Source organism: Ptychodera flava, chromosome 12 (genome assembly GCF_041260155.1).
Source record: "Ptychodera flava strain L36383 chromosome 12, AS_Pfla_20210202, whole genome shotgun sequence".
NCBI classification, from domain to species: Eukaryota; Metazoa; Hemichordata; class Enteropneusta; family Ptychoderidae; genus Ptychodera; species Ptychodera flava.
In genome coordinates, this window is record NC_091939.1 from 28,013,302 (window position 1) to 28,040,838 (window position 27,537).

A 27,537-nucleotide genomic window follows, 5' to 3' on the forward strand; every position below is an offset into this window, starting at 1 on the left:
TTAGCCTGCAGAATTCCCAAGGGAACTTATCTTGACATTGGCCGATTCGGTAGAGGAATTTAAGTCGATACTGTCTTGTTTTTGTTGAAATCGAAACTAAATTGTTTCTCAAATGTTGCACGGATAACAGACGCTATTTGGATTTTAAAATACAATTTTCGTATTTGCTGCCTCAAATGTTATCAAAAAGTTGTCAAGTATGCACCGACTTACTGTTGGTCTTTCCTAATCACGTACAAGCTTTGTATACTTGAAGCTTTCACAAATAGGTCATTGCCGACACAATACGTCTATATTTGAGTTGCATGAATTTATTGCACATAACCCGATCAATACTTACCTTGTGGATCTTCAACCGGTCTCACAATTTCAGAACATTCGTCAACAACTAAAGTAAGTTCTTCGAATATTGATACCTGGCTGAGGCAGTAGTCTGAGATGTTGGAACAAATTCTTGCCTTTAACATCACCTGCGTAGATATAAACAACATATTACGATCAAAAACATGTGGAAACGGAGGCTCACAATCTATACTCTGTGGTTACGGTCACTTCATCACCAAAATGGGTATCATGTCCCGTATATTGCATTAAATATTTCGAATATACTTTATATTATTGTATTTGAGCAAGAGGCATGCATCCCACACGTGGAAGAAATGCACCATAGCTGTATTGCTGTGTTCATACCTTTGCCAAGTGACTCTCACTGTCAGTGTCAATCATTGCCACGGTTAAACTATATTCAAGTATGACATCTTCAAAGATCTTTATGCCGTCCATTGCTACATCCTTGTACTCAACAGGTCCCTCTGGTGTAGAATAAAAGGGTTGCCATATAAGTATAACCTGATGGTTGCAGTATTGTAACATAAAATACTTAATACGTAAAATAGTTTCTTAAATCCTTTAAAGACCAAGTTTTTTTATCTTGCTAACTTTTAAGCGTCTAAAAAGAAATACAAAAAACTTATCGTAGACCAATTAAAGCAGCTATAGTGTGAGCTCAGCTAGCTGCAGACCTTGATCTGTTTCAAGTATTCTTTAATGTGCACTGACCTGAAGCTAGATCAATCATATCAAAGATCTCCTCGACGCCTGCAAGACCAGCGATTAACTGACAATTCTGAACGCGAAGTGAGACGGGGAAATGTACGGGGAAGTAGAAGAGATCCATTTCCACGTCACAATAAATTCCTAGACAATCGATATCAAAGTTACAGAAAGTCTCGCTAGGTAGGTAAGTCCAGAGATGAGAACACCCTGAAATACAACATAAACATACAGGTTATTGTATGTGTTCAATGAGTGTAGAAAGTATTAAGCACTTTCTTTTACCTGTTCAAACAAATGATCATATCATATTAAGTCTTATCTGATTTCTTGAAGAAAACATTTCACTTTTATAGACCGTCTTCGTCGAATATTAGATATAAATTAAGTTAAGGTGGCGCGCACCTCGAACGAATAGAGCTTAAACGTTTGCTCAGACTTTCCTCTATGAAACTTTCAACGATTTCTTATCCAATCGAGAATAAAGATCGGGGGTCATCGTGCAGAGCGTGGTACTTGAGAAACAAATTACCTGACATGTACTAATATTTGAATTTTAGAATGACCGCCATCCCTGTTTTAACTCTGAAACTAAAATTTTCAGAACAATAGGAAGGTGATTTCTTTCTTGTTCCAAGAGTTTTAAAATGAGACCCAACAAGTGGTGCATCAGAAAGGAAAACTAAAAATCTAAGAGTTCGAATATCTGTCCCTGAGGCACATTATACCTTTAAAAAGGTCACAATGTGTGATACGTACTGTTTTGCGGCTGACGATATTGCCACTGAAGCATCGATCGAGATGAATTTCCAGATTCGACCTCTCTTGTCTTCGAGGATAAACTCAACTCCTCATATATCATCGTTTCGGGTCGTTTGAAATCATGGGACAACAGGCAACTCTGATATAGTTTATAAAATGACATATACGTCAGATTGTACCAGAATCGTTAAGTAATAAAATACCATACAAATGCAAACTTAGTTCTTAAATGTTCCCACAATTACATATTCAGAGTAATTGAACGGCGTCTGAAAACGATAATTATTCTCTCCGACTAATAAGGTATGAGAAAATGTTCGAGTGGAATGGCCATTTAGTATTAGCACAGTTGTTGTGTTTAACATTACCTGTAACTGTGACATTAAATCCTCCAGCTGCTCTTTCATATGAGTTTGACCGACATCATCGAGAAGTTCCAACGCCTCCTCCAAGGACAACTCTGAGACTTGTTTCACATGCAAGTCGAAAGCTGTTTCGATACTATTGTCCTTCGTCTTCTTGGTTTGTACAGTTGAAAATTTTGGATTATCTGAAAGATCATGGGTATGCGGACGTTGTTGCGTGACACTTTATAGTATTCCATGAAACCCTCTTTATCATCAATTCAAACTAACATGGGTGATTATAGATACATTGATACTTACATAGATATAACAAACATATAAACACACATTACATAAAAACATAGACACAAAGACAGACAGACAGATAGATAGATAGATAGATAGATCGATAGACATCTATCCATCCATCTATCCATCCATCCATACATACATCCATCCTTACATACAAACATGTACATACCGTATACTTTTTGACATTTTAAAGGCTGCATGACCTCATGTTGAATGGCTAATAAGATTACCTTGGTGTTCTTTATCCGTCTCTTCTAAGTCACCGAAGTGGCCGAGATCACTTAAATCTGGTTCGTCAATGCGTTCTGGACTTTCATCTGACATTACGCTTCCTCCCACCAACGGTTTAGGACCTGCTATCACATCGTTCTGAAAAAATAACACATAACTTAAATATTGCACTAAGAATATTTAACATTGAAATAAAAAAAAACTATTTTATGACGATAAGAAGAGAAATAACACCCTATACACCTTAAGGATAAGTAGGTATTCGTCACATCCCTGATTCCAATAGACAGTACTGGTATCCATATCACGATTTTCAATGTACTCGGTTGGGTCGATGTATTCCTCGGTACCTATTCTTCTCATGGCCAGATGTATCGCATTTGGGCGGCAGCCAGAGTCAGTAACGGTACCTAATTCGAGACCTTTGGACACCTGTGATGACAAACACAACTTTCAGGAGCAGCAGAAATGTCAATCCCTTTTGAAATGATAAAGTTAATACGTAGTAATTCTCCTAAGTGATAATATATTAGATTTTCTCAAACTGACAGACAAATTTGAATTGCCCTCTTTGAGACGTTTACGTTCAGTTCACACGCAATATCATCATTACCAATGGCGAATTGACAAAGGGAAGTGACCTCACAGATTTCGCTTCCTTTGCCATGAAACAAAGATTAGCAAAGTACTTGATTAATTACAACATATAGAATAGTATACATCAAATATCTTAGGACATATTTCAACGGTGAACAATAGAAGATGACGCACGAGTAGAAAATAGACAGCATCAATGCACATGTTAATATATAACCAGGCATGCACATTCATACACAACGTGTGCACATTTATGTATCGCATTCAAATCTTACTTCCCCGCTTTCAAGAACATCTTTTGATACGTCGACATGATCGATAATTATTTCAGTGTGTGGCAGTTCTTCATAGAGTTCAATGATCACTTGAGTAGGTCCACTTTGCGTGACTGTGCCTGTGAAAGGTGCAGCGAGCTATGGAAGAAGAAGGAACAATTAAAATGACTGAAACTACTATCAGCATAAAATTCGTTGTTGTCATGCTTGTTTCCTTTTTGAAATATAATGCCTTGAGTCACATATAAAACATTTAAAATATCTGTAAAAATATCACACAAAAAGTTTAACATACTCAGAAAAAATAAGGAAATTTTAGATGTAATGATATAAAATTGTATCAAGGTACAACTGCTTAATTATATACTACACCCTGAACATGAGATATCATAGCATGCAACCCTTGATACTAGTGAGATGGTATGTCAATGTCAATATTCTTATTTCCGATTGCACATGTAATTTCTATTTCCCATCGTTTAAAATAGTGTAACCCAAATACTCAACCATTTTGTGTCATTATAAGCGTAGGTTTTTTAAAAACAAAAACTCTAAAAGAAGGATTAATAATAATCAATTATAAGTAATTAGACTACACACTTGCCTCCTTTCCGACGTCAATTTCTAAATCAATGCCAGGAGGAGTGTTTCCGATCTCACTTGGGTAATAGCCATCGCCGCAGGAACCTTCCACAATCTTCCGAGGAAAGGATTTCGCTGCTTTTACCCCAAAGACTTTGTCAATAAGCGATTTGGCGGAATCATACCTTCGTACATACAAAGAAAGCAACGAAAGAGCATGTTTGTGAGCGAACTTATACTTTAATCTCCTATCACCCGTGAACATCACACTATGTCAAAGAAATGAATAACCAGACAAAGTATTATTGGTTAATGACTAAAAAGATGCAAGTTTTGATTTACTTTGTCCTCATCGAGGTTATTCGTCTTATCGTCTTTGCTACCAGGACTCGGTGAGGACCAAAAACTTTATCAAAGCTTTTATGCTTTGTTATGCTTTTCTGCTTTGCTATGCTTTTTGCTATTCTTTGCTTTTTATGCTTTTTATTCCTTCGCTGTATTTATACCTCACGTTTTATTTCATATTTTCCGCATTTGCTTTCGTTTGTGATATTTACCACTTCGCAGAGATGAGTAGCCCTCCCTTGCGGCACTGCGCTGCTTCTTAGCAACCTAAATCTGAGCAGAATGTAGTGCGCCCTCTATTTGCACCGATCGAAACGCGCAATGCAACCTTCCATGAAAAATAAGACCGATTAATTTGATGGGTTTGTCACCCTAGAAACGTGCATCACAACATTGTGTCATGTTTTCCAGTTGTGCAAGTTCAAGTGAACTTGCAAATAAAAACCTGTGGGTCAAGTGATGTGTCGGCTTAAATAAACTACGTTTAATAACTTCAAGAGCCGTTAGTAAAACATGACAAAAACCTTTGAAGTTAAGGGGAGGAAAGAGAGAGGGTTACCTTTATTTCGGTACTTGATCGCCAATTGGCACTGACTGCATGCTACATTGTACTTCTATGATACAGAAACTGACAGGTATATATGCACGCTGCTCAGCATCTTGCAACAAAATGTCGAACGTTGAGTCAAAAAACCATACTCCCAGCGATTTGATTATGATAATATGAACGGAGAATGGTTCAAGGTGACTCGTATACTCGTGATAAATGCGCTGCATCCCGTGAATTATTACAATCAGGAATTATTGTGCGCATGTGCATTAGCTTTAAATATGCTCTCGTCTCTTCGAAGTATCTTACAGTTATGCTCAACGGAAAGTATACGATGAGATTAAATGATACCTTACTCATTACTAATTTACATCAGACACTTTATTTCTAAAAGTAAACTAGTACCTCACAATATTGCTTGCGAGCGGCAAGTTCTCAAAGACAAGAATAACAAATACCAGACCTAAATGATTCCTTAACATAACAGTCGCTTGCCTGCTTCTCTGCCGACATGAGTGCCTTATCTCTTTCCACTGGTTTATTGCCGTAATCTTATACCACGATACTAATTACACAGCGACAAAAAGACAACTGTAGTTCCTGCTGAAATGAACGTCATCGCCGGGGTAGACCGGCCGACATTATTGAGACACTGCTCAGTAAGTGTCAAGTAGATTGGATTTTTCAATCTTTAAAATCATGACTTCTGCTTTTGCCAATTTTCATTTTCTTTGACACTAAAATGCCTTAAAACAGATTACCCCTAATTCTTTGTATGAAAATGCCTCGACCTAACCCCCCTAATTCTTTGTAAAACACGTCCACACTTACGATTGATAACAATGGGTATTTTGCCAAACCATGGTGGTGAAAATGTTACAATCAACTGCCACTCTGTAATTTGTGCTAGAGTGAAGATAAGTGTGGACAAAAACATTTGGATAAAACTGACTTAATTTGGCAATGTTATCACGCATGGGGGTCTCTAGCTATGTACCATATCGCCAACTTTACAATTACCTAAGCTACGGATGATTAATGTGAAATACTGTCTATGTGTCCACTGTTCTGTGTATCTCTTCTAGCAGTCAACAGTGGTGCAACTATTCTCATGCATACTCTTCCAAGTACATTTGATTGTGATGTTTAACGTTTTGTGTTTATTATATCCAATCAAATGAGACTTTGTCTATCTGTTATTCAATGGCTCAAAATTGATGAGGGTCAATTACAGATTGTATAATCCTCTACAAGATTTACTCGCCAAACCAGAGAAACCATATAATTATTGTCTGTCTCAAGATATCTTTGCAAGAGCTTTTCAGACAAAACGTTTGATTCATGAATGATGAAGATGTTTCATTATTTGCCTTTATATATCTCTTTGAGAGGCACATATGTTACTTCAGGCTTCAGCCAACTTACAGTTGTCTTTTTGTCGCTGTGTAATTAGTATCGTGAATAATCGAATAATCGAATAATCGTATGGTACCTACGTTTTACGCAAATTATCATACTCTTTCTTCAAGGTTTCGACGAGAACGTATACTGCATCATAGGCTCTTTGAAACGGTTCGGAAATATCTTTAGTCTGTCAGTTGGTTCAGCGAGGATTTCAACCAATCCACGAACATCATCAATGATTTGCTCTCTTACAGTCTCCTGAAACGGTAACAAAAAGTTGAATGTTCTGCATCAGCTTCTGCAACGAAATTGTACTTTTGCAGATCATATTCTGTTCCTGCGGATACATCTTAGCATGAACCTAGCTTCCTGTTGCGATATCATAACGAGCGCCTCCCATGTGACACTGTGTCATCAGTTTTATTTGGGTCGCTGGCGGACTTTACCTTACAGCGCAAACAAGTTCCATAAAGCTTTGAATATGATAAAATGAAGCTCCACGCCCCTCGTACTACACCGTCAACAATATCAACGTATCAGTTCTACGAGCAATTTCCATCATGGACTTTATCATTTTACTGGTCCTTTCCTTTGGCAGCTTTTTGCCAAATGTACGCGAACGGTAATGAAGTAACATAGTCAACGCCATCCTGTTGGAGAAGGCCATCATGGGACTGGATCTTATATTACAACGACGACCTGCAGGACACCACTGCGAAAATGTCGATATAACTGCGGACAAACTGCTGACTTAAAGTTACGAAGCCTCTGTACCCCAAACAGTGCTACTGTAAAGATCCAAATCCTAGTGGACAACAATTTAATAGTTTCTCTTGATCGGTAAGTCAACGACTATAATTAATACTTAATTGTACTTGACACTCATTGATCAACTTCCAACCTTAAATATAGCATTTTGACAACAGTAATATTGATTTGACTTTCTGAAATGTTTTAAAAATTATTGATAAGTTTCAGAGATCTCTCGCAAGGAATAAATGTGCATTTGACGCTATCAGAACGCATGAATATTTGGAATAAACAGCGTGTAAAATCCATGGTTTCGATAGCATGACTTGACAGGTGTCCTTGTAGGCAAGAATATATCAGTCGCATCTATTGACTTAATCTACTTAACGCTGACACGTACGGGTGATACATATATCATTTTTCATCAATAGGCATTATCAGCACGTTGCTAGTATCATCATTCGACTTCTTGAACTTTTGGTATGTGAATCAAATGTCGGACATAAAAATCGTGCCGTTAAAGTTAATGATTGAATGAGTGTTATCAGGGTAGCGTTACATCTTTCCGACGCTAAACAGATAGTTGTATTTTCATCAAAATAAAAATGACAAAATTTTACATTATACGTCAATGACCTTTAGAGGAAAGGTCAACCATACATATGGCCGTTGATAAGTGTTGTCCTCACGATTCGTGACCATGGGCGATTCAAAATATGTCGTAAGGTCCTTTATGTAGACTATTGAATTAACATAACGCTCATAAAAATAGCCACAATACAAATCGCACGGCATGCATGCAGATATTTCATGAAATATCTGATTTTATACCAGTAAACAACGCGGTCTCTTTGGTTTAATAACAAAAAAAATGACAAAAGTTGATATTCATAATTTCGTAATGGTGCCATGCTCTTGAACTTCCCTGATTTATCAGGACAAATAACGCCTTACATAAAGTTGCAATCTTAAAATTATTGAACGTAGTGAGCGTAGCACTGGCCTAGCGGCTTGTGCTATACGCTACGTATATTGAACCCAAATCTCGTGTATACAGTCTGCAGCGGAGTTCTTGCTTAATTTCAATACTTTTACGCTGCGTTTTACTAATCCCCTTGTATTATATGTTATCGTTTTTATCTGTTCTAACCCTAAATTTTGTCAGTTTTCTAAAGGCCAGCTAGTTCAGCATTAATCTTCTATGCTGGCCGAGAGATCCATTTTATCACCAGCATATCGCCATGATAATGCAGCCGGAAGAGCTCTTCTCCAATCAGAAAGACCCATACTTGACACAGATACATAATACATTTACATCTTGCACTGTTATATTCCTGTCTAATTTGACCTGGCAAACTCCGTTTTCATTACCCTCAGTAACGAACAAGGTGTCGGCGCCCTAAATCGCTTTATCTGCATCTCAAATGCATTGTTAGTTCATCTACCTACCGCAGCTCCGAGTCTGACCGTCCACACGACAAATTTCAAAAGTAATCATAAGCGATAAACTACAGCGAGCGATGATATGCCATGAGATTTTGACCAGTTCACGACGCCATATATATGAACGAGCGATAGCGGTTCATATATGAAGTGAACTGGTCAAAACCGAGCGGTATACTGTTTGCTTGGGTGGCTTATTATTATCACATCACAACAGTGAATTCTGGCATGAAATGTCCAAAGGATTTTTTTATTAGACTGAGAGTTCGCGCGCGTTACATCTGTGCTATATAGCGATTTTCTCACTGCCATTTTCACGTCTCCACTAATCAGATCACTTTATTTTCGCCATCAATATGCTGGTAAGTTGAAGGGACCAATTGTGAGCGGGCAGGTGAGCGTACCGTTTGCTCTGCGTCAGGAGAGCAAATGGCCTTGTGCCTCGAGGGTACGTAGTTCATGATACTTACAATATGCCTCTTTCATAAAGTTTTTTATGGCGATTCCATTTTGTAAAGTTTTTTATATGCAAATGGCAATAGTATGCTTGATTTCGATGATACACAAAGACCTGTGAAAAATAACACAATTTTCTAAATCGAATGGCGCAGGAATATAATTGCAGGACTGTTTTGTGGTTTACTGACTTTTAAAATCACTCAAACTCAAAGCTATTCATATATTGATCATAGAGGCTTCAGACAGCATTAATCACAATACCAGAGCATTGATTTGCCAAGGCACGTATTAAGAGTAGCGTGATATTTCTACCGGATTCGAACTATCTTAACTTTTGAAATTCTAAACCGTGACATCTGATCAATCGGGCGGCTGTTGATAAGAATTTGCCATGGAAATCTGATGAAAGCCACACACATTAAATATATTTCAACGATGACGTCACTGTTACCGTTAATGTTTGCTATCCAGTTTCAGTTGAATGACAGGTAAATCTGTAACAACCTTAGACTCACTTTTGTCACATTCCATCCCAAGACCTTTGAACCTGGACGTAGAAATTTGTAATTTGTAATTTGTTTCAGAAAGGTAGGGGAATTGAAATGTTACGTACCTCTGATATCCCTGTGAGTTGCTTGATGGCGTCGTCGTCCCTGGATGTCCAGTTTTTCGAATTCTCTATCTCGATTTGGTTCGCAACAGCTTGGAGATCATTCCATATAACGTCTATCTGTGCGTCAAGGTCAAACCAGAATGGTTTGTCGCCGTCACTAAAGGCCAACGCGGCTTCAATTTTGTTGATTACTTCTTTCACAAGGGCTGAGATGACGTCTTTAATGCTAAGAAAAATTCATATGATAATGATTGTAATTAAAAAGGTCAGTCTAATGCTTTTCTCGAGGATCAATCTTCATGAAATTTCTTACCAGACTATCTCATGTAACTTAGAGTTTTCCCACACAATAGCAGTGCATTACATCACACATTTTATTTGTATTCTTATTTAGAAGTAATCATTCAAATAGTCAGTGTGGAATGTGTTACAAAGACGCATGTCACGTCGTGTTCTCACTTGTAAATTATATGGTTGACTTTATTTTTGGTCACATGGGGCAAGAGAGATGGGGAACAGAGATGTATTAGACCAACAGGCAGACACAGAACAAACTGACACACAAATAGAGTAAGGGACGGAGTGTGACAGAGAGGCAAATAGACAAAGGGAAAGAAACAGGGACATCTATGAGAGAGTTACACAGATGTTGGCAGCTCATACATGTAGCTCTGAGCTCTTATATTATATATATATATATATATATATATATATATATATATATTATATATATATATATATATATTATATCTACACACACACACACACACACACATATATATATATATATATATATATATATATATATATATATATATATATATATATATATAATAAGAATAAGAATAATTTTGCTTAAATTGGACACTTAAGGGACTGTAGTCTAGGGGTAAACTACAAAACATTTCCCTCGACAAAATTTGCTATATCTGTGCATTTATGGTTAAATGTTATTCAATAGTGACGTATAGGCTTGCATACAATTCTTGACAGACAATAATAGTGCTCCCCGTACAATTACAAGACAAGCTATAACTCAGCGACTGTCCCTTTTGATTTTGAGTAGCGAATTGCCCTGCATGCTGTTGATAGAATTATTTATTGTAAATGTGATCTTTTGTCATCAAATTACTTGAAACCTTGCATAAAAGAGATTACTGGTAATGAGTAATAGTATTCGCTGAAAGTTCAAAGGTCAAATGAGAAATGATTTTATTGATATGCACTATGATACGTTGAGGGAGGGTCGCTGATTTTTGCGCATAAAAATGGGGGAGTGTCACTTTTTCTTGCACTATTTTTAAAGCAGCATCATTTTGAAAAACAGCCCTCCCCCTTTAATTTATATCCAGTCCCTAACAATCTTGTTCTGTATGTGACATATCAGGGATACACGTGCTGGATAAACAGTGACTCCATCAATATTAAATTAGCATATTTTAGAGACTCAGTTTAATTTACCAACCTAATCAACTCGCTGCGGTAATTATATGACATCACTTTTCTACACAGTCTGACGTACACAGACATTGTGACCGTGAACACATCCTACGGGTACTAGATAATGAACCAGGATGCCATAAGGAGGTCGGAAATGATACAGAGGTTGTAATTAGGGACTTTTATAAACAAATGTGCTGAGAGAATGCACATGGATCCATTGCTTAAATACTTACAGTCTGAAAAATCTGGAGATATCTCTAATTGAAGACACAGGGGACTTGAACATCTCATTCAGGGCGTCTGAAGATGCTTTTACTGACTTCTGTATCTGTTCTGCAGCCCAGGGCAAAATGACAGTAACTGCCTCGTTGATATCCTGCGAAAAAAAGAAGACTTTAGCGAAGGCTTTCAATGATCGACAATCACCAATAAATCACTATAAAGTACATTCCTGTTTCTCATTTCCTTTCACAAATCGGAAGAGCATCAACATTTGTATACAGATTGACTTTGTTATGAAATTGACCCAAAGAAGTTAAAGACAGTGAAACAGAAGTCAAATTTGATTCATGATATAATTCATTCAATTTCTTTCGTGTGCTCAATTCAGGAGAGAATGAAAAGTAAAACATACGTGATAAAGGTCCATTGCATCGGTCTTAACAGCGCTGAACAAACTTGATAGGCGAAGAATGACCTCTTGAAGCTCATAAACAGAGTCAGGAAGACCTCTGTATTTTCCAATCATTGAAACAGCATCCTTCGACACATTTCTGAAATCTCCGACTTGAACTGGGAGGTCTCTGACTGCATCTATTAGGTCCCGAAATATCTCGGTGATCGGTACCGAGTCTGGAGCGAGTGCCTCTTTGAATGAGACAATCGACTGCTTTAATGGTGGTATGATGTCATTGACTACTTCATCGAATAACTTAGCTAATTCTGCTATATCTTCGTATCCGAATTCCTGTAACGAAAGGATCATAAGTGTTAATGATAATCATGTAAAACTAATAGTTCTGATGCGGACTCCGACCCAGCTGCTAAGCTCAGGAAAAACGCTTTACATTACTTTTTAAGACGACTATATCTTAATTTGCATCTGATGAACAAAAAACCACTCATGCGTGTTACTTTTTCTTACTAATTCGTAAGCAGATTTACCGGTATTGTAATGTAGCCTAGCGCTAAGGTACAACTGCAAAATGCCGTTGAAAGCCTTCGCTACCCAAACACCGGTAAACAATTTTACTCAACCGAGAAGCACTAGTAAGTTTAGCATAGACGTAGACAGCAAAACATATGATTAGGATTCCAAATTGAATGAGGATTTACAAACTTTACCTGTAAAATATTGATATTGTAGCCAACCTTTCCATAAAAGCAAACTTTTGCGTCGAGAAGGCTGTACTCCCAGTTGAAGAAACCAACGTGCGCTTTGGCATACGCGTGGTCGTAAATGTCAATCTCTGCGTGGCCTTCCGATGGGCCTGTAGGTATAGACGTTTGCGAATGATTAGATATGAAGGTATCAAAAATGGCCAATGGTTACGTAGTATTCCTAGACCAAAAGACTGAAAATATGTGATAAATCCGATTTCAAATATATGATGACTCCCCGTTACTGTTACTTTGCACACAGAAGGTATATGAACCCATTTAGGTACTTACTTATCTCGAGTTCAAATTTGTTCCTCAGAATTAAGCCTACGTCTGCACCGATGTCTTTGTTCCCGACGGATTTCGTCCAATGAATACCGGGAATTTCCAATTTAAAGTCAAACGACAGCCTTGTCAAAATGCTGCGGCGAATTCGCTCGAGTCTTGGTACAGTGGCTGCCCTTGAAACGTTTCTGTGTAATTTGTGAAAAAAAGATGGCGAAATTTTAAAATAATAGTCTAAGATTAAATCACACCTTTAAGAACTTCATCTTAGGAAAAGGGCGCCTCTTCGAAAACAATCTACGGGATGTTTTGAAAAACGATGGCGGAAACGTTGATACTTGACAGCCCATGTGCAAGGGAAAGCCCCTCATCAACCTTCAGATATTTTTCGATAGATATTGTATATTTTGAAATAACATAATCTGACCCTACCTGTTAAACATTCCAGTGATTTCGTCATCTTCGATGACAAATGGATGCCGGAAATATTCGATACGCGCAAGATGACGAACAGTCTTATCATCGTCATATAGAGCAGACATCATCAGAGTTTCGACAGCCTTTACATGGCATAACAAGAAGTAAATTTATTAAGTTTGAAGTATTGTATCCATACCAAGCTACTGCTGCAAAGTTCCCTTTCTCTTTCCCTCCCCTATGTATGGATGCATTTATGTATGTATGTATGTATGTATGTATGTATATATATATATATATATATATATATATATATATATATATATATATTTATATATTTATATTTATATATATATATATATATATATATGTATATATATATATGTGTGTGTGTGTGTATGTATGTATGTATGTGTGTATGTATTGTGCCTCATGCAAACAATTATAATATAATTTAAGTACTAAGTATGTATGTCTGTTACTCAAGTTTCACGATTATCTGCCGTTGTTAGGCAAACCGCCAATAAAACCAAGGATTATACTATTGCCTGTGCATATACTTTGGAAATTGAGAAGTTGTAAAGAAAAATTGATTTACTTCTTATCTAATTACCTCTTGTAGCTCAAACCTTGAGATAGCATGTACGGCACTTCTTCGCAGCATCGGGTGACTTTCAGAGTCATTTAAATAAGAAAACAAGTGTTCAAAGGATGATAGGTAAACTGCATTGCCCAGAGAATATATCAGGGTGGCCTTCTTTTCGAGAAAATCCCTGAAGTCTTCTGGTGTGAGCGTTGCTCGTTTTCGACGTTGATGCCACGGATCTGTAAAGACAAAAACAGCCATTGGTCAAGATGATGAAATCGTTCTAAGGGTTTATCTCACCACAAATTGATTTATTTTTAACTTTGATAAAACTTCAAAAAAATGGACGAAGACCATGTAAAAAGTCATTTTAATTTTAAATAGATCTACGAGAAAACGGGATTGAGGACTATACTTTAACAACAAGGATATATTCAGATTTCAAATCGCGGTTATATAACAGTGATGTTTGTTGCGATCAAAAGTGTGCATTTTAACGTCAAAATTTTATGGGATTACCATGAACGCCCAGCTGATCTTCCATCTCTCTCACGATCTGATCACCCTTCTGCCTGTCATCACCCTGATCAGCCGACCGGAGACATTTGGCAACAGATCCAAGCACTAGGACGGCACGATTGTGCACGATGTTTTCTTCTGCAAGATCTATGCGGGATTAGATTGTTGTTAGATTCTAGGATTAGAATATCGTCCCAGTTGCGTTAATGTTTTAACATTCTTTCAAATCACTGTTAATATCATCATATTAATAATTGGATTAAATTAAGTCTAATACACGTATATTGTCATATCATCAATTAATATGCGCGTCCGAAACAAATTGATAAAAAAGTATTCTATATAGTAAGGATCTGAAAACATACCTGCTGTAAATTGCGCACGATAATTATTAACACAAATTGAATGCCGTATGTCAACAGTTTCCATAAGCAGTTTGAGATTTTGCTTGCAAACAAATTCACTGTATTATCCACACCGAGGGATACTTACCCTGAAGAGTATCGATTTTTCGAAATGCTAATTTGTAAATTGCCTGAATTGACTTCGTAGAGGGCGGTCTGTCTAATCCGACATAATGGGTCAGTGCTCGCGTGACCAGAGTAGCGTTCGGTGCGGGGACAACAGCACCAGGTCGACGAGAAGATCCTGGGCTATGCGCGTTGCAGAAGCTCCTAAAACATCGATGGCTATCTCCCGCTTCGACGTCATATTAACTGACAGGGAACCTTGCATTATGTGGCGTTTTCCGAAGATAATGACATCATCATCAGAAAGACTTTGTACCATTTTCAATATATTCATAAAGCAACCAGATCGCTTCTCTCGCTCTATGTGAAAGACGTATGGAAGTAACTGAATGCTTTAGTCATAAATTATGCATCGTTATGCATTCACGAATAACATGACAATACCTACACTCTGCGTACATACGTACATACATGTACATGCATGCATACAGACAGACAGACAGACAGACAGACAGACATACACACATACATACATACAACACACACACACACACACACACACACACACACGCACACATACATACATACATACATACATACATACATACATACATACATACATACATACATACATACATACATACATACATACATACATACATACATACATACATACATACATACATACATACATACATACATACATACATACATACATACATTTTGTGTACGGGGACTGACTTAAGAGCTTGTTCTGAATCAATATTATGCGTATTGCAAAATGAAATCTAAATATAGCGGAGCTTTTAGTCATTTTCGTTCTCAAATATTGTTTCATGGCAATATATTTTCGCGTGACACAGGTTTTTTTATAATTTACAAAAAGAAAAATAATGGTGAACACAGAATTTTTATAGTTTTCCTTAAATTGGATTTTTTTTCAATTTTTACTTACGAGAGTGTTGATGCATCTGCATACAGGTCATGTTACTCTCGATGTCCATTTGAATTTCTGACAATGGAGTTCTCGGTATTGGGAACTGCAAGAAAAGTATTTCAAACCAATATGAAATGTTGAAAATGTGAATACTGTATACTCGAGATACACATGATACATGCTGTATTGAATCCAACAGAGACCATAATTATTGTAACTAATGAAGTCCCTTTGCCACCATTTGCAAATTTTGATCTTGTCCCAAAGTATATTTACCTATATATCGAAATCACACATCCGCCTGGTTGATTTCGTCAGAAGCCTGATATTCTTGTCAACTAATCAAGTACAACGTGGCACCTATTACTCGTTTTCGATCAATATATACATGAATACCTCCCCGACTATGTTATTTTCCTTTCTACCATACGAGTACAATTCAGTCAGCGTTGTGTTCCATAAAAATACGAAATAAATCTAGCTCAAACGAAGTACTGCTATTAGATGTTCAAGTCGAACTCCTTCCATGCACAGATGATAACTCTCACTCTCCAGAAAAGGTTTTGATACATTAAAAATGACTTACTGTGTCGACTTTTAGCGTATCCTCTTTCAGATCTAGCTCATTTTCGACGTGATAAAAGTCTTGAGTGTATTGCCCGATGTATTTTATTGTGCTCTCTGAGTTAGCATGCATGTCGGGACGAGGTGTTTCTGCGTCTGCGAGATATTTTCGAATGCATGTTATAGATTATAATCGCTTCATTTTCATTTTGTTCTGTGTGATTATGAATCGCCATGTCGATTGCAATTTTATATTAGTCTGTACTGGTCCTCTATTACCAGAGAATTTGTTGACCAATAACACATCGAAACAAAGTTTATAAACGCACAACTGACACACGATCGCTCCCAATCCAAAATATCAGTTTGTGTTAGCAAGGGCTGCTGTCATGGTAACTTTATCTTTTAAATCGAGAGCACACAATGTGTAGACTAATAATCATCCTTCAATACATTGTTCGAATAGCTGTCAATAATGGTGTTTTATCAAAACAAACCGTTAACTGTCGTGACAATTAAAAGTAGGTTTTTGTTATTTCAATCCTTCAATTACCTTTAGTGTTTTTGGTACTCTGGCCTTCACCTGTACTCGATTCCTTTGACCCCGCGCTTCCCCTAAGAAGAAGAAGGATTTAATATTGAGTCTCGTATATGCAATACCAGTTTTAGGTATTCACACCATTACATTTCCTCACTTTATCAAGCCTAAATCATGCACAAACTAAGTATTACTTACAAACTGTATATTATATATAAAGTGAGCAACTCTACAGAGCACCTTTTTCCACTACCAGCACCATTCAAACCCCTGTCCTAAACCTCGTTCTCAGGGCTCAATTACCTGTAACGACTGATGTGTTTTCCGGTGTGTCTCTCGGTTGGTCTGCCTGTCTCAGTCAGTCCGCCTGTCCGTCTTTGTCTGTCTGTCTGTGTCTGTCTGACAGTGTCTGTCTGTATATGTGCGTGCTACCTGTAAGGTTTTTTTTTTACTTCAGCTCCTAAATTCAATGAAAATATTGTCAATACAGCATGTTTGACTATAATGTCCAATGTCTGTTTGTCTGTTTATATATGTCTGCCTGTCTGTCTGTGTATGTGCGTGCTGCCTGTAAGTTTTTTTGCACTTCAGCTCCTAAATTCATATGAAAATGCTGTCAAAACAGCATGTATGACTGTAACGTCCAATAATGTTGTTGAAAACGGACTAGAATTTAGATAAAATAAAACTAAATTTAGCTATCACACCTTTGCCAATCATCTCCTCTTGGTGCCGTGAAATGTTCCCGTATGTTGATAGTATGCGGTAATTGCAGCGAATTTTCGTAGAAAATTTCCTGTCGACAAGAAACAGTGTTCGCAGTTGAGCAGGTTCATTAATAGGAGAGTAAGGAAGACATTAATGTATCTAGCAAGATGCGCTTCACGATCATGGCGCTTCGCGTTGTAAAGCTTGCAATATTTTGATGTTAAGGATTCACTTCTTGTCACAGTTTATCTTGTAAACCCCATTTTACTCTTTGCAGTTCAACAAATTACTTACTGCCATGTATTCATTAAAACTGTTGTCTTTTCGTTCTCATGAATGGTACGTACCTTATCGAGAGACGCGTTTGCACGCGGAACCACGTGACCGTACTTGGTCTTTCGAAACAGCAGACCCTGATCGACTTGCTTGACCGTGTATATCGCCTCGTGCCCACCTGAAATACATTATATATAAGAAACAAATGAAGAAACATCCGTTTATCATTGACGCAATAATCTCGACGCAGGCGAGAATACAATAATTACAAAGTTCGACATATTGCACAACTGCTACTAACGAATTGTACCCAAAAGCGTGGCAAATTCAATGTACCCGCCTGCGGATGGTTTATTGCCATTAAATTACATCTGTGTTTGTGTTTCCGGTATTTATCTGCGGTTTAAGCATCCAAAATGAGAAAAGAGAATAAAAATTGAACAACCATGCATCATCGATCACAAATTCAGCACCCGGAGCGAGTATTGACGATGCCATTGTTGGTGAGATGGCTATTTGGCACACGTAATTGGCAGTGATAGCGTACGTTGCGCAGACGACCAAAAGTCAAGTTACATCGCTGCCATTGCGAAGCGGATTCTAAATGTTTTATTAAAAGAGCGGGTTGTTTATCAGCTTTATCCCCTTGACCCACCTGATAAAAATACAATTATGGAAAAGTAAGAGCTAACATCGTTTAAATACTCAACGTCAACAAGAGTTCAATGCAAGAACAAGGGAATAAGGACTGCCCCTTGAATTAAGCACTCAAAAAAAATCTAAATTTGAAACTGATCTTTTAATCATCTCCATGTATTTGTATTTTATACTGTTATGGAAACGCTGTAGTCCCAGCAATAACCTTTTATGCCTGCTGAGAGACTCGTTTTTGTCACAGGTTCGTTACTATGTTACCGAAACCGGCGTAATCTCTCGTGCAATGAGATCGACACATTCTAGTGGCGTACTTGACACACCGATATAATATAACCCATCGCTGAGCGAGTAAAACGAGTATTTAAATATGATAAAAGATTATAGTACTTGTAGATAGGTAGCGTTTCCAAGGACATAGTAAAGATGAAATACTCGCAAAATAATTAAAATCAAATGTTTTATATGCACTTGCTTACTTGGATAGTTGGGGAGTGAGGGTAACGGCATGTAATGTGACATTAAACTGGTCCAATAATAATTTCCATTCAAGGTAACACATTACCATGTCCTTGAGACATTTGTATTTACAACTTTAAGTAGGAACATCCTGAACCACTGATAGTTTGTGGTGGTACCAGGTGTCCGGAATAGGTAAGCGTACCCTGCTAGCATGCTACACCCGTCAGGATTGGTCCCAAAATTGTCTAAATATTGTATGAAATGATACAGTAATCACTGTAATAATCATTTGAGTGACCGAGGTGTCAAACTGTTCATATAAAGAAATTATACCACCTTCATGGCCAGTTTCATTCACTCGATAGGACCATGGTACTCCTTTGGATAGGGTGCCCTCTGTCGAATGAAGCTTGGCAGAATAGGCCCCAATGAGCAGTTTCTTCACGATGATCACCCAGGCTTGGTCATTTTCAGGATAGTAGACGGTGTGGATCTCGCCGTAGTCAGAAAGTGTGAAAGAAAACCTGTAAAAGCGACGATTGTACAGGATTAAACATTTTAATTAATATTGTTTAGAAAGTTAAATGGTGTATTTTTCATCATTTATGGATCGATCGAGACTACTTCCTGAGTACTGTAGCTGCCATAATCATTTTACCTGAAAACGGAACTCATAATATATCAACTCTATGTCAAGGGTATGACAGCATATCAAGATGGAAAATAAAAATATAAACAACAGAATATCACTATTTAAGGTAGAACGCACATCGGGGACAGACATTCGGACTCTCAAACTTTTACAATTCTCTTCTGATATACCACATGTGGGGGTTCATTTTAAAGCTCTTGGTGAAAGAAAACTTTTTCATGGCTTAGTTTTTCGAAATTCGAAATTTTTTATTTTTCTCCATAGAGTTAACACAGGGATGGCGGCCATTTTGAATTTCTAATATCGGTAAATCTTGGGTAATTTGTTTCTCTAGTACCAAAATTTGCATGGTGACCCCCTATTTTTATTCTTGATTTTGAAAGAGAATGATTGAAAGATTCCTTGAGGAAAGTTAGAGCAAAAGTTTAAGTCTTTCACTTTCGAGGTGCATACCACCTTAAAGTTGATTCCAATGTGAAAACAAGTAAGGCAGAGTTGTAGAATCATAGAAAAAGAGTTATTTAAAATTTACCCTCATGTTCTGGTATTCACGACAGGTGTTCTTAATTTACAATAAAAAAAAATCTGACATTTTATACTCACCATTTAGAAAATTCGGTTATGTTGTTATATTTTCCGAGAGTCTCTGCGAATGGATGACGCCGAAGAAAACCAAAAATTAGTATCGCTAACGTAAATAGTCTTAGATCTATACGTGCAAATGATGGCAATAGACTGATAATAGTTCGAATTGAAAATTCAAAAGCTCTAAGAGCCAAACTGTTACCTTCAAAACATACATACAAGTGTTTATTATTATCTCTACTCGTTAAGTCAAATTAGGTCACGCGTACCTTCGTCTGCATTCGGTGAATGTAGGTAATACACGATACTTCTGATGAGTAATTGACAGTGCTGTCCTCGATCTGTATCTTCTAAAAGTTTTATACCAATCTAAACAAATAAACAAACACATCAAATGAACTTATCATTAAGAAGATTCTAGAAGTACCAGTGTACGTAGTATTATCTTTAGTTGAAAGTTAAGGTTGACGGCTATTTTCCCACCGTGACAATATGTGCACATATTGATTTACATAAAAGTGAAAAAAGGAAGACTAATTGTCCAGGTAATCTCTATGACAAGTGCATATTTAGGAAAGATGTGACAACTTGCGATGGAACTCATCTCACAAAGTGAAACCATTGTTTGTAGAACAAAAGGTTTTAAATGTTGATCGGACATAGAGTTCCCGCAGATTATCAGACGTGTTCCGACAGGGATGACCATTCAGAGAGGCAATACACCCAGTGCTGAATGCATGCAACCCCCTAAATTTCTGGATTCTTCAACCAGTGTCGGCACAAAAATATCCGTGCGGCCCCACAAGTTTAGCGTAATCTTATATCGTGGTTTGTATGGGGAAATTACCATCAGCGAGCACGGTTTATCTGTGCTCTGCAAAATCTCTACATTTGTTTTTGAGAAAAACCTAAGCATACAGATCCTTACAATATAGATTTTATGGACTTAACAAATAATGCCTATCTATACCTTAGAATTTATTATTCCTCTGGATGCAATATTTCTTCAAAAGAACCATATAAAAGGTGCATTTTTATCAACACACTACATGTAAGATATGTATTTATTCCCTGTTACAATTTTATAACAGCAGTAGATGAAACATTTTTAGCCATAAAAGATGGTACATATCCATAAACGACGTAACCCGTTTGAAGCTGTTACCGATTGTAATGGGAAACTGTTTTATTTAAAGTGTATCCATGGTTTTTTAGTGATATTCATCATATTGTTGATAATCTTTCATGCGTCGAGAACATTGCATGAAAGGAAACGAATCACAGTACGAAATCCGCAAAGTCTGTTATAATGGGCTTTGCGGCTTATTCGCAGAAGTCTTATTGCAAACAGTGGCTATTCATTTCAAACATCAAAGCTACCGTAAAGTCGAGTCTTGAAAATATGTGTCTTGTCACGATTCTCACGGTCTAACCATGGAAATGTTTAACTCTATTTTTTTGTTTTCTTATCAGTTATCTTCCATGGTTTCTTAGTTACATGTAAATAAACCGAACACAACAATTGATAAAAGTTAATACGATTATACAAACTGAATGCAGATGACAGGTGCAAAACATATTTGGAGCATTTTTCTGTCTACCTAAATATGAGAAATGATAATAAATCTACATTATCTGATTATACCCGGATATTTCAATCATCATTGCGGTACACAGGCCTTGGCAACTTCCTTATCTGGCAAGTTTCCATCGTTCTGTTTGCTTTAAAACAATGGACATATTCGTGCATCGCGGACACCAAGATATGCCCGGTTAAAATGGAATTGTTTTCATTGTAAGAGAAGATCCCAGGCGTCCAATAATTGTCATTAATATTGATAAAGCATCGATTGAACGCCTGGCTGGGGTAAAACAAATAAACAAAACCTATTAAAATATCACGCATAGAAGATTCCACTTTAGATTCTGGAGGCGAAGATAAATAATTTTAGTTACATATTGATACAGTCAATGCTTCCAAACACAATGGAAGGGCTGAGGGATGAGGCTTTGGGTGACAATCCCTATATTTTTGAATGCGCATTTTGAACACTACACGTACTTAAACTGAAAGCAATAATTTACATCCTTAGAAAATGGTAGAAATTTAAGTCCTCCAGCCGATATGAGAGGTCTTTTCCACTGCACTGTAGGTCGACATTTATGTGACAAGATTATTGTATTTCTTACTCAACACTTACAATAGTTCGTCGACTGTTCTCTACAGCCTTTAATTTGATACAATGTGTCAAATTGTGTGTAGAAAACAAAAGAATGTCGAAACAACGTTGTGAAGATCATATGTGATCACTTATCATCCAAAGGCACAGTGTGTAATATCACACTGTCGAAGAAACATACATTCAAATAGGTTCAATTTTTTTTCACATAGAAGAATATTTTTTCAAAATATTTCATACATTCTTTTGTATACTGCACACTTCCTGAATTTCGTTTTATTCGAATTCGATTTCAAGGTGACTGTAAAGGTTGAGTATTGCTCAAGACATTAATTTTGGCCCCTTCCCACAATACCTTCAACTGATATCGGGGTCGACAAAATCAGTGAACATACATATATAGTGATTTCTTTCGAGACCTAAGTATTGTGGAGGAAAAATTAAAAATTGATGTGATGTGATGGAAACCATGAAATTATGTTTTAGTATTCAAGCGCTATCTTTGACAGTGTACCGTGTTCCTCCAGGGAAAAATGGAAAACAGCTCAAGTATACATATTAATCGTTGTTGCCATGATATTGGAGGATGAAAAATGAGTTTTAGTGTAGAGTTAGATTTTAATAATACTGTTTTGTATTTGATCTTTACGAAGATTGGAATTAACAAGTCTTTGCAAATCATCACGATGATGCATGCAGTGGTAACATCTTAAGGCGCCGCGATTTCAGTGCCTTGTTTGAAAAATGTCACAAAATCCGACTGCCACATGAAGCGACATTGTCATGTGATGCTTATAATGATCAATATAATCAATAAACATTCCTCCCCAGGCATCGCTTGGCACATATCCAACACACTATTGTTGTGTTGATAGGTTACTTGATGTACCACTTTGTGTTTGGTACCGTACCACGAACCTTCATTTTCGTTTATACCATCACTACAGGTGAACTGTGAGAACCCTGTTGATGTTATCAGCAACATTCAGCAGAAAATCAACTACATGTTTCAAGATGTGTCCTTTTATCTCTAAGTCATAAGCTAGGACCCTGGGGAATGTAGAATAAGTCCACAGGGAAACAACCTCAAATATAGAGAAAACAACAAAGAACAGTCGCATTCATCCACGGTTTTTCGATTTGACTAATGATCGGTGTTGCGCAAGTTAACTGTCAAGTGGTAATGCCCTTTTTCATAACTTCTTACATATCTTTTTTGATGCCAACAGTCGATGTCTGACCTTGAAATTATGCGTGGATCGTGACCTTGTAGGGAAAAGAGCGCACCCCTAAGATGCAAAGTTTCAGGTCTAGAGACGACGGATTGTAAAGGACCTGACCGAGGGTGTGTCTCGTATCGAATAATTTGTCCATATTCCCTATCTAAGATTACAATAGTGCAAATGACAAACGTTCGATCTTCGAATCGAAACCCGAAATTCAGTTAGCAAGAACAATGCAAATGCTCTGTGAAGTCAATATTCTTTCGGGCCACTCATGAATGAAAAGTGAAATTCAATCATATTAATAAAATGAAGTGTTTAAAATATGTGACAAAAGACAATTCCACGTGTGATTTTTCAAATAGTGTAAATAAGACTGATCAAATGTATAATAAAATGAATGTTTTAATATTTAGTTACACGGATGCAATTGATGGGTGATCAACTAGCTATATCTAGCGCATAATACTCTTGAGAAACTGGCAAATATATTCTTGTAAACATAAATTTCCTAAAAAGCTGAAGTAGCGGCTTACATACTAGATATTGATTTCTATAATTTTGAAGAGTGTTTAAGTGTGTCATCTATATATATACAATGAATATCTCATAGTACAAGATCTTATTCTGGATGCAAAACTTAGAGATTGGAATTTGTGTTTCTGACTTATGCAGACGGTTATCATGTCGCAGCAATGATTTGGCTACATGCCCGTAGATCGATACATGTCCTTATATCCAAAGTTTACATTCCGATTTATGGGTAAAGAATATGTTCAAGGACAGTAGGTATGAACAAAGGTACTTAAAATATGGTTGGATCGATACTTATGTTACAAAGTGCTGGTGATTTGAGCCCAGTATCGATTTCTCATTTATCGTATCTATTACAATACTAAATGTCTAGATATAGGAAATACTATCTTTTGTTATCTTTTGTTATCTGTTATCTTGTTTTACGCGTTTCTGTACACGGAATACTTCATAGGTATTTTTCAAAAGATAAATCAGACGAGATCATGATCAGGATACCAGGCTGAGTGTTCTAAACAGCAGCAAGTTTCATCGCCAGGATGACTGAGTCAACTGTGCTGCTGAATACAGCAGATGAGAATCCAGAGAACTAAATGTATAAAGTCACTGCCAGTAGTATTATTACCCATTGTCCTTTGACGTATAACAACAGTGACGGAAAGGAAACTGAGGCAATACTGTCTGCTGTTTATGTTTCCTTATACGGCTATTCAGTGAATCACCACCTATATCATAGTAGGATTAATTGAATCCCTTGACAAATTATCACCCTTTAATTTGTCCAGCAAGTTCATTATAGGGATAATGGTTCAAAGTTGTCGTAATCACTATCTCTATTTTGGTTGTCTTTGTGTGCGTTGTAATTTAACTGTGATCCGATGATTTCATTTCACGCTTATGACATCATGATTTTGAAAAAACAACAACTTTACTTATACGTAATGAAAGTAACGGTACCCCACGAGACTCGTCATATTCTCAAAACTATGTAATCGTGTTTGATGATGAGTAAGAAGGGGTCATCACTTTGTGATATCAGATTGTCACTGACACCGTGACTACGTCAGTTACTTCAACAAGTCAAAATAGGTACGTATGGTTGCAATTAAGGTAGTCTACATCTCGAAAGTGCAAGACTTAAACTTTTGCTCAAACTTTCTCAACGAAGCTGTCAACTATTATCTTACCGAATAATGAATAAAAATCAGAGGTCACTGTCAAACGTTTTACACCAGAGAAACAAATTACCTAAGATATACCAATATTTGAAAGTCCAAAATGGCCACCATCCCTGTCTTAACTCTATGGGAAAACATAATTATAAATTTTCGAAAGTATATAGGGCATAATTGTCTCTTATTTCAAGAGCTTTAGAATTAACTCCCAGAAGCAGTATAAAGGAAGAGTTGTAAACATTTGAGAGTCTGAACATTTGTCCCCGAGTCGCATGCTACGTTTGAGTACTATCATATTTTTTTATTCTAAATGCAGCATTAATAAAGGTATATCTCCAACTTTGGACAGATGAGACTCGATCGATTGCGAAAAAAGTTTGGCTTAAAATATATACTTAACAATAAAAAATGCGCAATTATCTTAACCTTTTAATGCATTGTCGCACAGATCATCCATTGTCTAAAAAGGTGAACGCCATGGACATGTCAGGTCTATGTCAAGCACATAACACCAGAATATCAAAGATTGTATTCATTGTAAAGAGTTCAGTTCGTCCCCTTGTTACAATAATCAAATTTTACCGGGTAGTGTCGAATTTGTCAGCATTAAGTCAAGACGCGTGGCGAGTAGTCTCTTATTAACTTTATTTAACATCGATCTTCAACGTGGCGTTCAGAGTTGGAGCATTTTAAGTTCTAATTTTGCTACGCTTCAGGGTCACCTTTATTACTTTCAGGTACCAACAACTTAAACTTGATGGCTTACTTACCAAAATGTTAATATTACATTACCTCAGCCTTCACAGAGATAACTCCAGCTTTCTCGATGGCGGTTCTTGCTTTGTATTCATACTTGTACACGACGCCTGGCTTAAAACGTACCAGGTTTGAAGCGGCATGTTGTGGAGTAGCGACTATGGCGATCAGAAGGAAAAACAGAAGTGTTTCGGTCTTTGCCATGTTTCTTCTACAAGTCTTGCCGAAGACCCTCCAGATGGGCCACAAATACCCTTGTTTATATAGACTTTTGCAAAAATTGTCAGGTGTTGACAGCTAAATTAAAAGGCGGGGCCTCGTTAGAATAATCCATTCACTTTGGGTGAGTCCGTTGGCATTTAAGTCACTTTTCGGACGGTCGGGTTTGAGACCTGCTATAAGACTGAATTTCTAAAAGCGGTTTCTGGGATTAAATTTAATCATCTGCGAATTTAATTAATAATAAGACTATTCACTGTTGTCTTTCAAGTATTACGAATTTAGCCAGTTTGACAGATGAAATGGTTACAGCCACGATCGTCATCTTGTTTTCCTGATATACGTAATGACTGACCAATAGAAAAAGGCTGTCGAAAATGTCTTGAGTACATGTACAACCTTAAACCGCTTGCCTAAGTCAAACAATTTAGTTTCTGCATGTAGAAGAACGAAAGGTAAGTTGAGCAAAGTATGATCACGTTTTTCACTCACACATCCTGTCGCTGCCTAAAACGTGAAAGGTGACCCGTATCCCGCGAAGTAGGTTCTCCCTGTAAACAACCAAAATTTAGTTAAATATGAAACGAGAATGATAAGCTCTTGCGTAAATTGCACTTATACGACAGCATTGCGTAGAATTTTTGTATGCTACCTTGATACGAAAATTCCATAATTCGTGAATATTTCACTCAAAGAACGATATTTTTTCGCAATCAAAAAAATTAGGGAAAGCAGTGCAAATGTGAATAAGAGAAGAAATATTGGCTAAAATTTAAAGTACTGAATATTTAATGATACATTGCCACAATTGGTTGTGTAAAGAGATTTTTATAGTGGAAAGAGAAACGTTTTCTCTACTGATTTAAAATGTGTTCCACACAAGATATCCTGGCGAACATTTAAAGATCAGTCCGACACTCAGTCTCATAGGTGAATTCTGCCTTGATCATCGCAGTGAAATGTAGCACTCTAATTTCTGACATTCGTAGCAACGATTATGATTAAAGACAGGGCAGAGATAGCACGGAAGCAGACATCGTATTCTTGAAGCAATAAATTATTCTTACCGATGCGAGGAGATCACCATTTGGCTAATAACAATTTTTCTTTATCGATGGAAGCACTCTATTTGCAGACGTTCGTAGCAACGATTACGATAAGACAGGGCAGAGACAGCGCGGTAGCATAGATCGTTATCTTGAAGCAATAAATCATTCTAACCGATGTGTTGAGATGACCATTTTGTGAACAGCG

The 27,537-nt window shown here is 37.0% G+C and overlaps 2 protein-coding genes across 2 annotated transcripts; both read right to left on the reverse strand.

The window, feature by feature from the left end:
• On the reverse strand, positions 1-4,421 carry LOC139146241 (uncharacterized). The gene is made up of 10 exons (XM_070717648.1): positions 4,179-4,421; positions 3,575-3,712; positions 2,946-3,134; positions 2,702-2,840; positions 2,184-2,365; positions 1,813-1,954; positions 1,060-1,263; positions 691-812; positions 341-470; positions 1-5 (listed from the first exon to the last, which is right to left on the reverse strand). Exons 1-10 carry the CDS (start codon positions 4,419-4,421, stop codon positions 1-3), a joined length of 1,494 nt encoding a protein of 497 aa, XP_070573749.1.
• Positions 4,192-26,268, reverse strand: LOC139146242 (uncharacterized). The gene is made up of 17 exons (XM_070717649.1): positions 26,101-26,268; positions 20,466-20,565; positions 20,215-20,257; positions 19,293-19,483; positions 17,915-18,021; positions 15,776-15,860; positions 14,843-15,049; positions 14,351-14,497; positions 13,859-14,070; positions 13,261-13,388; positions 12,835-13,016; positions 12,508-12,653; positions 11,798-12,130; positions 11,397-11,539; positions 9,721-9,946; positions 6,548-6,713; positions 4,192-4,341 (listed from the first exon to the last, which is right to left on the reverse strand). Exons 1-16 carry the CDS (start codon positions 26,266-26,268, stop codon positions 6,576-6,578), a joined length of 2,556 nt encoding a protein of 851 aa, XP_070573750.1. The 3' UTR covers positions 4,192-4,341; positions 6,548-6,575.
• Between the last annotated feature and the right edge of the window lie 1,269 nt (positions 26,269-27,537).

Excerpts from the sequence above, each read along its gene's own strand:
- LOC139146241 (XM_070717648.1), bottom strand. The coding sequence starts at position 4,421 with ATGTTCACGGGTGATAGGAGATTAAAGTATAAGTTCGCTCACAAACAT. Across the intron at positions 2,841-2,945 it reads AATACCTACTTATCCTTAAG|AACGATGTGATAGCAGGTCC; the intron begins GTGTATAGGGTG and ends TTATTTTTTCAG. Across the intron at positions 1,264-1,812 it reads ATATCGTCAGCCGCAAAACA|GGTGTTCTCATCTCTGGACT; the intron begins GTACGTATCACA and ends GTTGTATTTCAG.
- LOC139146242 (XM_070717649.1), bottom strand. The coding sequence starts at position 26,268 with ATGGCAAAGACCGAAACACTTCTGTTTTTCCTTCTGATCGCCATAGTC. Across the intron at positions 12,131-12,507 it reads ACAATATCAATATTTTACAG|GAATTCGGATACGAAGATAT; the intron begins GTAAAGTTTGTA and ends CTTTCGTTACAG. Across the intron at positions 6,714-9,720 it reads AACTCACAGGGATATCAGAG|GAGACTGTAAGAGAGCAAAT; the intron begins GTACGTAACATT and ends TTACCGTTTCAG.